At 39.4% G+C, this 14,084-nt stretch overlaps 1 protein-coding gene across 2 annotated transcripts; it reads left to right on the top strand.

Moving 5' to 3' along the window:
* Positions 1-4,590: 4,590 nt before the first annotated feature.
* On the top strand, positions 4,591-8,972 carry LOC125891665 (uncharacterized). 2 transcript variants are annotated; one of them, XM_049581074.1, is made up of 7 exons: positions 4,591-4,727; positions 7,086-7,246; positions 7,508-7,666; positions 7,819-8,046; positions 8,128-8,511; positions 8,635-8,799; positions 8,893-8,972. In XM_049581074.1, exons 1-5 carry the CDS (start codon positions 4,664-4,666, stop codon positions 8,260-8,262), a joined length of 747 nt encoding a protein of 248 aa, XP_049437031.1. In that variant the 5' UTR covers positions 4,591-4,663; the 3' UTR covers positions 8,263-8,511; positions 8,635-8,799; positions 8,893-8,972. The 2 variants fall into 2 exon arrangements, with proteins under 2 accessions (XP_049437031.1, XP_049437030.1); XM_049581073.1 differs by having other exon boundaries at positions 7,816-8,046; positions 8,893-8,970.
* The last annotated feature ends 5,112 nt before the right edge of the window (positions 8,973-14,084 follow it).

Below are 14,084 nucleotides of genomic sequence, written 5' to 3'. Positions count from 1 at the left end.
GCCCTGCGTAATGGGATTAATAAGGTAAAAACAAACAAACAATAACTGAATGAACAAGTTAAAAATGTAAAATACTGCTTCAAATGAAGAAGGATATGGTAATGTACTGTGATTTTTTTTTTATATAACAATTGTTTTCAACAGAAGATGAACATAAACAGGAGGTGAAATTAAGTTTATAAAAGTGTTTAATGAATAAATTATTGAATTAAATGAATATCATAGAAAAGTATCATAGAATAATCAATTTTAAATATACAATAACAATACATTTATACTGATCTATACAAAAATATGTAATAAATAAAGAATGATATAATATTTTATCATTCAATTGAATAAATATGAATTTAAATGAATTAATCTAGGGAATACAATGAACGATTCAAAAAATACATTCAAACAAATTAAAAACTTCAAAAGATTGAATTAAATTCTATTTGAAGTTTGAACACACACGCACACGCACACACACGCACACGCACACACACACACACACACACACCCTAGGCACTCTTCATGTCCTGGACTGCCTTAATGGCCTCGGCATTGGGGTCCTTTCCCCCCCTTAGGGCCTTGAGCCAAGCCTGCAGGTATGTTTTCACAGTGTCCCTGCAGGACTCATTCAGCACTCTCCCATTACCAGGAGGTGGGCAAAGGCCAGGTTTGTGCCCCTCGTCACCAAGCGGTCCACATCGGCCTCCGTGCTCTCCATTGTTATTTTCTTAACTGCCCGCCTCCAGTTCAAGAAACATGGTGTATCTGCAATTTCAAAAAATATTGCTATTTAAAATGGGAATGAATCAAGAGACATCAAAATATGTTGTCCCTGTCCCCACTTACTTATTGAAGAACCACTACTCTTCTGATAAATCTATGCATTGACAGTTCAGTAAAGTCTGTAGTCTGTTTTGTGGGTTACATACATAAGGGTACAGTAAGATGTAAATAGTGTGCACACAAAGCTGTGAAATTAGGCTACAGCACCTATGGACCAATACTACATTATTGACCTTTTATACCTGTAATTAATGAACCATTTGTTCACAGTCTTCATCTGAAGCCCCCTCACTAACAGCTCAGACTTCTCCTCAGTGGAGGGGTATCTTTTCAGAAGAAAGAGAGCCTTGCTCTTCTCTAATGCCCTCTTCTGCTCCCCTTCATTGCCTGGAAAAACAAAATAAGTTAAAACGGTTTTCAACACCATATGCTCTCCTGCATCACAAAGAGATAGCATTATAGCTGGGATAGATGGAATGACAGGCGTTGTAACAGAGGTGGACTATCAGGTCTTCATAATGGGGCTGACATGGGGTCAGTGTTTCCGCTAACTTTTTTGCTTTGGGAAGGGGGGTGCCTGGGCTGAAATGAGCGTGGTCCATCGTTCAGGATCATGTATATTAATCAGTTTGGTTGTTTGTTTGTTTATTCATTCATCTATCTGTCTATATTAATCATTTTTATTTATTCATTCATCTATCTATCTATCCAGTTGGTGTAGTCTGGTTTATTCTAGTGGGTATACTCTGACATACTCTGATGGATGTTTGTCTGCTTAGGGCCTCCATACACTAAAGACATGTTTGCCACATTTTTACCTTTACCTTTATACACCATCCAGTGAAAATAGCTCTGAGACCCACTTATGGGCCTCCACCCACAGGTTGAGAACCACTGCACTAGTAGATTGTATTTGAAGCTTGATCCTTCAAAGATTGTTCTTATATCATGGAAAATAAGTGATGCAGGATACCTCAGGATGAATTTATCATTTAGAAAACAGTGAGTGAGTGAAAACAGCGGCTCATAGCTGGATGTCTGGAGATTTTTCTTTCGATTTTTTTTTTTACCATAATGTCGGCAACACGCTCTCTCCTCCACTCTCTTGAGTGTGGGTGGGTCTGTACCGGTGTGAGTGCAGGTGAGTATGTTGTGAGAGAGGAGCGAGGGGAGAGGAGAAATGCATTTGAAGGAATGTAATGAAACGATAGCGACGCATTAGACTCTAAAATTGCGCAAATTAAAGTTAGCTTTTTATTTGATAAAAAGAATACCTGTTATACGCCCTTTGATTGAAATAAAAATCAAATAATGGATTCTTTTTTTTTTCATTCCGCACTTGAATTTCTGGGTGGGGATCCTGTTGGGATGGCGGGGGTGTCCGTTGGGGCTGGGCGCCGTCCCAAATAAACTATATGGGAAACACTGGAGATGGTGGGGCCTAGGATGAAACTAAAGCCTGGTTTATGGTTTATACTTCTGCGGTGCGTTGACGCCATTGCTATGCCTTAGCTTGGCGTAGGATTTTGTCCCACTATACTTGTGCGTCCGGGTGCTGCGCATGAGCGGGAGACTAGAGAAGTGGATATTAAGGCAATATGCGACTCTCAGCTGTTCGAGTCAACAAGCTAGCGAGTTCAGGCTCTGATAGTAGCCTCGTTACAAGGAGTCTGAACTCGCTGAAGGAGAGGAGAGAGCTGTGTTTTTCCATGGCTTTGTTTTTCCACTAAACTTCGCTTTTCTGAAAAGTTAATGCACTAAAAAAATGTCTATAGCGTCCTCTTAAACTGTGGTATTATTCTAAGATGGGAGTTCTAGTATGCAGAGAAAATAGCCTGTTTATTTGGTACAATACTTCCCTGTTTGCGGCTGGTTCTGCGTCCAAAAGTTTGAGCAATTGTGTCTTACTGAGGAGAGGAGATAGCTGTGTACTGCATCTAATTTACTAAGTAGCCATATGGAGTTCATACAACCCCACTTAAAAAAAAACTGAACTATCCCTTTAAGGTTGTGTGCCAGAGGGTTGGTAGTGATGGTGGAGCTGTCAATGGTGAGAGTCGTAGGCATATATTCTTTTCTTTTCACTTACTTGTCATCCTATTCCCAGCCATGAGGTGGCATGGGCATGAACATGCCACACAGGGACAGCATGCCCCATCTCCTCGTTCAGCTGACCCTGTGGTTCAAAATCATAGACATGAGTCTATAGCTATGACCGTATATCGATTCCATTTTCAAAATTAATGCACACCTCATAGTATCCCTTAAGCCCCCCACCTATTTTTCAACCTCCTGCGTGAAAATGACATACCCAAAATAACAAGGGTATATCTTCACAAATACAAGGGCTGTAGGAATAATTTTTGTCACCTATGACAAAAACACCTATACGTTTGTTACAGAAGTGTCAGAATCAAGATATGTATAAGTGTGTCTGAGAAAATCCATTTGGAACACATCAGAAAATGTAAATTTTGGTTCTCGCCTAAAGAAAAGTGTTTCATTTTGAGTTAAAACCACCCCTGGAAACACAGCCAAATTCAAATAGGAATTGTTAATGTAACATCTCATAGGTAACTGTGCAAAGGTGAACCTAAAAAAAAGGGTAAAAAAGGTTTTAGTAAAGGTATGCACGGGCGAAAACACAAATTTAGCCTTTTTTGGACATACATTTTTCACCCCAAAAAACGGGGGCTCTTACCTTACTGTGAGTAGGCAATATTCTATAATTCAGTTTACTAAAATATTGACCACAATAGCCCCTTAACCCTCTTCGAATGTCATCAGGGTAAGTAGATAAAGGCTAATTTTTCATTTTTGGGTGAACTATCCCTTTAAGAACATATTAGTGAATGAGGCTCAATGTGTATCATTCAACTATATTGTGTTTATGCTGTGTAGGCTCCTGTGTAAACTCCATGCATAAGTCACTTTAAATATACAGTACATTGCCCATGTTGTATAACCATTGCACATAGGGCTATTGTATAAAACCAGTTATTTACCCTTTTAACCATCCCAGTCACCAGTCTACTTAGATATAGATCTATGATTATTTGCCTTGTATTGTAGCATACATACTGCTGCAAATACGCTCCAATAAAGGATAAACTGCAATATAATTTTAGCACTTCTGGTTGGAATTGTCTTGTTCTATGTAATGATAAAGTTAATCTATGTCTATCACTCACTCACCTCGAACAACTCTCCCTCTGTTGGTGCCAAATCTTGATAGATTTGGCACCAGGATTTGTCCCCTTGTCTCCTGGTGTCCTCTCGTCTCGTCTCCTCTCCTCCTGCCTTCTCCATCTAAATTACAAAGAATTTGAAAGAGTGAAGCAGGCAGCATGATCATGCTTTACTATTTTGTATGGCATTAAAGTCTGCTCTGGCTCAAATGAAGACTGCTCTGGTTCAGTAAGAAAAGCAAGCATAAAGTACCAAAGCTAGCCAAATGTTATCCTTGATACAACCTAGTTAACGTTGGCTACATGTACGTTAACGTTAGCTAGCTAGCCAATAACCGAATAATATAACCTCATAACCAAAAAGGGTGTATCGCTCATTTTCCATCAGACACAGTACACTGGCGCTTTGGCTACATGTATTACAAACTTTGATTTTCGCCTTCACTGCTCGACGTTACGTTCCCAAGTCTCGACGGGGGCATTTTCATTAGCTTCGATAGCTCACAGTCTCTTAGGATACGGCAATTTATTCGCGGGCTTTGGCCCGTGCCAACTCAGCCCGCGTGCAACAGTGTTGCAACCAACGGCGCCTGTCAACTCAGCTCGCGACAGTCAAGCACACATCAAGCCCAACTGTACGCAGTTTGACAGCGTAGCGAGCAGACTAACGTTGCCGTGTCTATTTGGTCGTACAAATGTTGCGAATTCGCTCCGATAACGACAACCCTCATCCCCTAAGAGTCAGAGAAGATGCAGAAGGTAAGTTGTATCTATCTACCTTATTTAGTTATGAGCCAGGCGGGTTCCTTGTCTTAAGAGAAGTAAGCGTTAGCATCTTACCTTAGAACTAGTTTGTCGGACTTGCAGTCCCACACACGCACCGTCTCGTCATTTTGCTGCCAGAGTGAAAGCTTGCCCGAAGTTCCTCTTTACCGTTACTGAAAGGCGGGTTTGCAGGATGAGTGTGAGGCCAGTCGCCTGTAACGTTAGCCAACGTTAGCCTGGTGAGACTAGCTGTAGGATCACAGAAAGTCCGTTATTTGTGCTGGCCACTTTTTTCATCACTTTCGATTTCGCCCGACTTTTTCTTTACACATTTAACATATAATATATATAAGACCATATAATATTGTAACGCAGATGCATAAAGCTAATTTGCCTTTTGTTAAGCAGTAATGCAGTTCCTAGTACGTCAGTGTTTACAATGATGTGATAGGCTCCCAGGCGCAGTGATATGGTGTAACAGAATAAGAGTTAGCGTGTGTGTAGAGAGTTGTCTGCTGTCTGCCGTAATGCATAGATGTAGAGTTGAACCTCCTCCGTCTGTGCCTGGGAGACACCAAAGACAGCCTGCCTTGGCCTGATATGCTAAGAAAGATTGTACAAAGTCAAACACAGTGTTGGTGAGTGTTGTACCCATAGACATATATACATAGACGCCGCATTGACTGCCGCTGCCTATTGGAGCCGACGTCCCAGCCGGCCGCCATCTTGGATGGGTCTCGCTTCGCCTCCACAGTGCATTCACTTCTATTGAGGAAGGAGCTGTATGCACAAGTAAAATAGAATAACTCACTGAATTTTCAACTGATTTTCACGCGGTTTGGTTTGTTACAAACGGCACACATGTAGTTATGATACAGGATGCTTTCGTACATTAAAAATGCGGGATCTCATGCTTTAATACTTTCTGCAGATAGCAACTGCATGTTATTTAGGTCACAACACAGTTCTTTCTTACATGTGTGTGTGTATATATATATATATATATATATATATATATATATATATATATATATGGAGAGAGAGAGAGAGAGAGATGTATATACTGTATAAACACAATATACACAATACAAAAATACACAATACAAAACACAGTGTAGCATATTATGTATAGCACACCTTTGTGCACATATTCACTTTTCCACCAGCTGTGCTGCAAATATCCCCTGCTGCTCATCCTTCTGTATCTTTTTTCAAATTATCTTGACCACAGTCCAATTTTCATAGTTATAATACCAATACCAAAATTAATTTCAGTGTTTATGTAAATTTTGAAAACGTTTTTTTACTACTTTTGAGGGATCACAGCAGTCAGTGTAATAAGAATAAGAAGAACTTTATTAATCACCAAAGGAAATTTCAAAGAAGTCTGTAAGATCATCTTTTTAACAAAGTATTATGAAGTCTGATGGCTGTGGGTATAAAAGAGAGTGAGTGTGTGTGAGAAATAAACTCAACCAACAATCAAGCATTTTCTTTATTAAAATATATTAATAAATGTATTAATATGCTATACTATGTTTTATATTGGTATATTGTGTTTATACAGTATGTTTACACAGTATATATATATATATATATATATATATCTCACTCTGGGTTTGAGGTGAATAAAAGAACTGTGTTGTGACCTAAATAACATGCTGTTGCTATCTGCAGGAAGTATTAAAGCATGAAATCCCACATTTTTGATGTACGAAAGCATCCTGTATCATAACTACATGTGTGCCGTTTGTAACAAACCAAACCGTGAAAATCAGTTGAAAATTCAGCGAGTTATTCTATTTTACTTGTGCATACAGCTCCTTCCTCAATAGAAGTGAATGCACTATGGAGGCGGCGAGACCCATCAAGATGGCGGCCGGCTGGGACGCTCAGGCAGTCAATGCAGCGTCTATGTATATATGTCTATGGTTGTACCTGCCTTGAAGAAGTGCTCAGTAAACCGTTGAACTGAATTCCCTTGTCGTGACAATTCTTCCCCGCCTCCACTGATGGTAAAGAGTTTTAAGATCATGACAACATTTAACATGTAAAGTGTCCCAAAGGAACGGTAAGCAAAATCTTTTTTGCTCCATAAGACCGTTTTAAACCGTTATAAAAGATTGCACTGCTTGCGTTGTCATGGCAACATGTAAACAGTGCTCTTAGCAGTGCCTGCAAAATATATGGAAATAATGACATAAAATGAAATGAAATTAGACTACTTTTTTTATCTATTTATTATTAAGGCTATTGTGTGCTGTGACTGATTTAGGCTACATTAATGTTATATGGAGAAAATAGAAAGCCTTTTTATTGCTCACAGACTGCTTTGCTTTTGTGTCTCTTAAGTTCACAATGAGGAGGACTCTGATGAAGGCAATGAGTTGCAAGACTATGCCTATGAAGAGGATGAAGAGCAGGACATGCCTCAGCCAGACGAGGACATCATGGACATAGATATTGAGGAAGCTCCTGAGCCAGAAGGCATTGATGATGCTGAAAATGAAATGGTAGGCTAATAACAAACCTAGATTTTGCTTTACACTTTTACTGCCATCTGTAGAGTCCAATTGATACACTGTGATAATGCATTGCTTTTTACTCTATGCGGTCTTAGGACTGTACAACTGAAGGTTAGGCTACTCACAAAATTACTATATGTCAAGAAAATAACACAACAATACATCATTGCCACATTAATTATTGCTGTAATGTTTATTAAGGGATATGTCATATGTTTATGTATGTTTGCTTATACCTTGCCTCTACAGGTGGATCTATATCCATTCAATTCCTTCACTGAGGCATCCCTGAGCCTGTTCTTTGAAACCTCTGGCATTTCAGAGAGCAATTTTTCTAGCTTACTAGAAATCCTGTCACACGACAGTTTCAAGAAGGAGGACGTACCACCAAATGTCAGTGTTTTCAAGGTAGGCAAAGCAAAGTTGGATACCATGGCGCTCTAGCATCAGCTTTCCATTGGGCACTCACATAGGGTCCTGTTAATGACTGTAAGTAAAGAAATAGGCTTGTTTTAAGATACTGTACTCATGTAATTTGACTGTGTTCCCCATTTCAGAAGATAAGGAAAAACCTACCAAAGGTGCCTATTAGTGTACATGGTGATGATTCCCATTTCTACCACTTTAATATGGAGAAGACAGTGGACAACATCTTAAAAAACAATATGCACATGGCCAAAATGACATTTGTGCCAGTGACCGACTGCCACAGGGACGCCTTCAATTCAAGGCTCTTTCATCAGAGCAAGCTCTTTTGCATACAGTCTGTCAAGACAAATGTGGGCAAGGTAAACTAATTTTTTAAAAAGCGCACACCAAAAAAGATGCAGGTCATCATTTTATGTAGGCTTTTTTACTTTTTTTTTCAGGTAACTGCACTTGACATCATCAGGATTAACACGGACCGGAGAGCACAACTTGCAAGAGTGGAGTCAATTGCTTTTGATAGCTCTAAAGAAACCTGGTCCTTAGGTGCAGGCTGCTGTTCCGTGGCCTGGAGATGAGAAATCACCAGCAGTATCACCATATAACACCAGTCAGAGAACAAATTTTCATCTCTGACGCCATTGAGTCCATTACACTAGATGATGTGGTGAGAAAAATGCCACAGATCCAACAGTACACTGGCCACTACTTGTACAGCAGCCACTCTGCCACAGCTTTTGCAGAGCCAAGCGGCAGGTTCATCAGAGATGCATCAACTCTCCCTGCTCATTGCAGTGAGGGACAGCAACAAAGAGACCGTCCCACAGGTACAGTAGAACTTTTCATGGTCAATGGACATGAATAATATGTTCAATCAAAAGAGTGAGACTGATGTAGCTAAGATGAACATGAACATGTATGAAGTAGCCTAATTGTTTTTTTTCTTTAAGGAGTACCAGTGCTCCCGCTGTACATCCATTTATATTTTGATGGGTTTGGGCTGTACAGGCGGAAGTACCATTCCACTAATGGGATGTACTTTTCCCTTGGTAATTTGCCTCGTTCTGAGGGGGCAAAAAGGGAACACATGGGCATCATAGGCCTCGGAGAACCAGGTAGCATGGTCACTACATTTAGATACAAATAGTTAATTGTTTACATCATGGCCTATGTAGGATTTGATACAGTTTATCTTCTTTCCAAATCAGGAACATCATTTCAGCAGTGTATGGATGCCATTTCACCATACATAGAGAAACTGCAGGAAGGTTATTATGCTGACTGCCCTTACTATGGGGTGAGGTGTTTGTTTGTGGAGGAATTGGCGAGATCAATGCAGACATGCCCCAGGCAAACCACTGTGCCAACTGTTTGTCATCCACTGCAAACAAAAGGTTAGATTAATTATTACTTCATAAGCTATTTGGTTTTACTGTTTATTGTGAAAAATCTTAAAAATGTATTCCTAATCCCTTTTCCTTTGCCCTCTCTTAGATGTAGGTTTTGCACGGTTGACAAGGCCGACCTCTCCAACCCACAGGTGGCCAGTGAAGCACCCCGCAGGACAAAGGCCAACACAAACAACATTATCGCTGCCATGTCTGAAATGGGTGTTGTGGAGAGGAAACAACATGAAACAGAGACTGGGACCCTGTATAGCCCGAACAACCAGCTGTTCTCCGATGGCATTGTCATTGAACCACACATTCAGGTAAATGTTTTAATGTATCTGTAGCCACAATGAAGCTCTGAGCAACAATACCAATGGACTGAACATGTCCTGCTCTACCTTGTGTTGAAAGGATTGAAACAGGAAGCATGTATGATGAAAACCATGTAAAAACAATACTACGGTTGGCTTTGTATTTTGTTTAAGACAAGGATCGATCACTTCCACCTCGATGCTCTTGGTGTTGGAGACTGCAAATAAGTCTGATCTGGGGCAACGTGAAGACACAAGTCCAACAGTTCCTCAGTGATCTGATTGTTGCAATCGACAGACCTCATTGGCTCAAGCAGGTAATAAAGTTATATAGATAACCAATGCATTTACTCAGGGACAGTCCACCCAAAGATGATGCTTTTGCATGTTCATTTTAAATTGATCTATCCTTTATAGCTTTTTGTGCTATGCAGAGATTAAATTAATTACACAACACATTATTCTTTTAGCTCCCAGATCTTCATCACTTGGCATGTGCCACTGGCTGTGAGGTGCTCCATCTTATTCAGATGTGGACCATAATAACCAGAGATGTTTTGTGTTGCCCTGAGGCATTTACAGCAGCCTCTGCTGAATATATTGGCATAACAACTGCCGCCTTGTCACCAAAGCCAACATCTTGCTGAGTGGCTACTTGTCTTCAATCCGATCGGCAAGTCTAACTGACGAGGAAGCGAGGCAACTCCAGGTTCACATATGTGACCATCACAGACTATTTGAGAGGGTAATTTTGTACCTCCATTTTGTTTTGTCTCCAATGCTACTGTACGTTTAGACATTTAAGAACTTTTTATTTCCATATTTCTTTAAGATATGGAAGGCAGAGGTGGCAAACCGGGCTAACATCCATTGTGGCTATCACACTGGGGAGCAAATAGATGTACTGGGCCACCCCATGATTGGTGACTGCAACCGCTTTGAGCGATACCACCACAGGATCAAGGACATGGGTAAGTAAATTTCCCTGACATTTCATTTGCTAGGCCCTACAGGTGCTTGAAGCTCACTGTCTTGATATGCATGTTGTATTTCAGTTATCGCTCCACAAGAATGGCGTCAGTATCGAAAACAATGGTGAAGAGGATTGCAGTGTTGGATGCCCTTTGCACATTGTCAACACCAAATGATGGAGCAGCAGAAAATACATCTGTCCACGGGCTTCCAGGCTACGCCCCTGTTTACAGGCCATCGGGATCAGTCACACTGATATCTGCCGCTGAATTTCCAAAGACGTGGGCTTAGGTAGGAAAATCTATTGCAAAATATGTTACTAAAATAAATTACTAAAATAATTGTATTGCTTGTTAACATATTCCTGCGTGTCAGTTCTACCAATAATGTCTAAAATGACAGTAACAAGATCCTTTACTTTATTCTAACTCTTTTCTTAACAGGGTTACAGCTTGGAAACCAAATGCCAGAGTTATCCCATCTGAAAGTGGCAAAAATGATGGCAGCCGGACCTCATGGAGAGGATGGGGGATAGAGTCCTGACATGGGAACAGATCTTCCTTGGACCCAAGGTATGATCCCTGTAGTTGATAATTCTCAGTCTAGTACACGAAAATGCATATTAATAAATGAGTACTATCTTCTTGTATGGAAGCATTCTTTGTATCATATGCTGTTATTTCCTAGGTTTGGATAAGGGGGAAGCCTGTCATCACCATCATTGACAACCCTCTTTCTGGGCAACCGGAGAGATGCATGAAACACCAGAGTGCTACACTGTCCCCACAAAAATACAAGTATGTTATCAATGTGTTTAATAAGCGGTAGCAATGTATTGAATTGAGAAACTTGTATTCAATGTATTATTAGATTAGATTAGATTAGATAGTACTCTATTAATCCCTTTGGAAAATTCCTCAGGGAAATTAGAATTCCAATAGCTATTACAAAAAGTAGATAAAAAGATACATAAAAAGGATAGATATTAACAAAAATATAAATAAAAACAAATATAAACAAAATAAAATAAATAAAAATTATTAATAATATAGTAAAAGAAAAGAAATAAATGAAATATGGCTACTAGCTGGCTACTGGCTACCGCCACTGCTCCTTCCCGTCCTCTGTCCCTCCGCCACTCCTCCTCCCCAGAACCAGGAGCCTCCTTGAAAAGCTGATGAAACTGGCTCTTGGTAGCATTTTGAGGGAAAAAAACAGGCTGCCGGTAGCTTTGGAACTGCCTCCTGGTAGCGTTGATAGTTAAAGCAAATATCCATGGGCTATATAAAACAGAAGAAATGTCTTCATAAGAAGAGCAGAAAGGTCAAAAAGATAGGGAAAGTCTAAAATCTGTACAAAATTGTTTAAAAATTGGAGAAAAAACTAAAAAAACTGGAGAGCTATTGGCGAGGCAGCCATTTACATCCAGTGCCATGGCAACAACACAAATTATATTAAATTAATTCTAAATTATTTTATTATTTATATTATATATTATAATAAATTATATTATTAAATTATATTAAATTAAATTATAACAAATTATAGCACAGCATTTGTACCAGCAACACAATAGTATTGCATAGTGTTTCCCAGATGCTGTGCATCCTTTCATGGATTAGGCCCTTAGAAATTTATCTAAAGAAATGAAAATACCCTTTTATAATAAACCTTTTATATAAACCCAAGTGTGTTTAACATATATTATCTCATTCTCAGATTTGATATAAAGACTATCAAAGTTGGCTCATTTGTGGAGACAGCCCTCTCAACCCAACCCATGTGAACGACAGGCAACCAGTGAAAATCACCGCCATATGGGCTACCATCTCAGGTAAAGTAGTCAAAAGATCTTGAATAAAATATGTAAAGAAGATTACAGAGGAACCAGGCAATGTGAACCCATAACATAATGCTTAATGCTATCGTGTTAGGTTAAGCAGTTATACTAAAGATATTGATGTAACCCATAGCTAAATGCATGATGTTTTTCCCCAGATAATCCGCTGGTCCTGTTTGAGGGGACCATCTTCCTGCCACAACACAGAGAAGATCCCCTGACAGGTTGCAAAGAGTATCAAGAAGAAGGAAAACTACTCTTTCCGACAGCAGCCATCACTGACACCCTCCTGTTCCTCCACCACAAATGCTTCTGGGAACCAAATCAACACCTAGGGATCGGGACAAAGTCCACTGCCACCAATGGACAATACTGTCAGATTGTTGACAAAAAATCATTCACAATCCCAGGAACAAATGGTACCTTAAGAACACATTCCTACACTCTCATACAGAGTAAACACTCCATCAGTACAGTGGGCGTTCATAGAATGTCTGGGGGCGCTAGAAGCAAAATCTTTAAATGGGGGGTGTTGAGGTGTTTTCTGTGGGGCATATGTCAATGTCAATTTCATCCTACAGATAACTCATTTTCATCATTTTATCATTAGACTTGCTTCACTATCATTTCAGTTTTTCAAATTATAATCCCACAAAAAGGCCTTCTCTCCTAAAAACAAGACATGCACACGAGCCGAGTGATTAACAGCCTTTTCTTTTCTTTTCAGTCACGTGTCTAGAATGCCCCTTTGAAGGGAAATAAGGTGAAGTGATGGCACATCATATTTAGCCTATGTGAGCTACTTCCATGTGGGCGTGGGGAAAATTGTGTGAAGCACTTTGTGCTGTTGTAGCCTGATACCAGTCCAAAATACAGATGTTTTTGTTGTGTCTGAATGAAGCGGAAAGACAGATGGAGAATTGGTCTTTTATGTGTACAATGTGGCTTTGAGATGTATGCGTCATATGATAAGGAAATGGAATCATGGGGGGGGTGGTAGGGTACCTGTATAAATGTAATCAATTTGTAAACATAATCATTCTGTACATACTATGTTTTATTATTAAATGCTGAGTATTTTCATATGGTTTTGCATTCTTTTTTGACATTTGTAATGAAAGTTTAACTGAAAGACAGTAATATTTCTAAGACATCTTGAGACATCTTAAGACATCTTCATATTTCCAAGACATCTTAAGACATCTCAAGACCCATGTCTATAGACACATCTTATAGACACGTCTTGACTTACCAAGACGTCTTAAGACATCTTAACAAATGTGTCTTAAGACACATCTTAAGACGTCTTGAGACACTTTGATGGCTGGGTATGTAGCCAGTTAATTTTCTGTCAATGGACTAATAGAGTCACGGACTAATTGTTGTAGCTACAGTATTAAATAGTCTTAAGTGGTTTACAAAACATCATGTTGAATTTTTTGTTTCACTAACCCTTGATTTGTTTTTTATTTTCACATCAGTAAAGTGACTGAAGTGGAGAAAAAATATATTTATTTCCCCCTGAAATTACCTCAAATTGGATTTTAAGTGAAATACTTGAGTACATGTACTAACTTACTGAAAGAGACAAAGCATCAGAGGACACAGTAATGAGAGTCATAATGTCGCCATGCAGTTGAGGAATTATTACTGCCATTAACTTATACTGATATGCATATTTTTGATGACGATAAAAGTGATGATGAACACATTTAAGTTTAACTTTCAATATATTATTCAGTTATATACAGTACAATGGCAGACTGATAAAGATGGTTGCAGTATATATACTTTTTATCTGTGCCCATCCCCGACTTTAGAGAATGCGACAGAGTGTAATGTGTTTTTACAATGTCTGGGCTTTAGACAGCGCTGCCTTTTGGAGA

This window comes from Epinephelus fuscoguttatus, linkage group LG7 (assembly GCF_011397635.1).
Source record: "Epinephelus fuscoguttatus linkage group LG7, E.fuscoguttatus.final_Chr_v1".
Classification (NCBI taxonomy): Eukaryota; Metazoa; Chordata; class Actinopteri; order Perciformes; family Serranidae; genus Epinephelus; species Epinephelus fuscoguttatus.
This window is presented reverse-complemented; position numbering and strand designations above follow the sequence as displayed.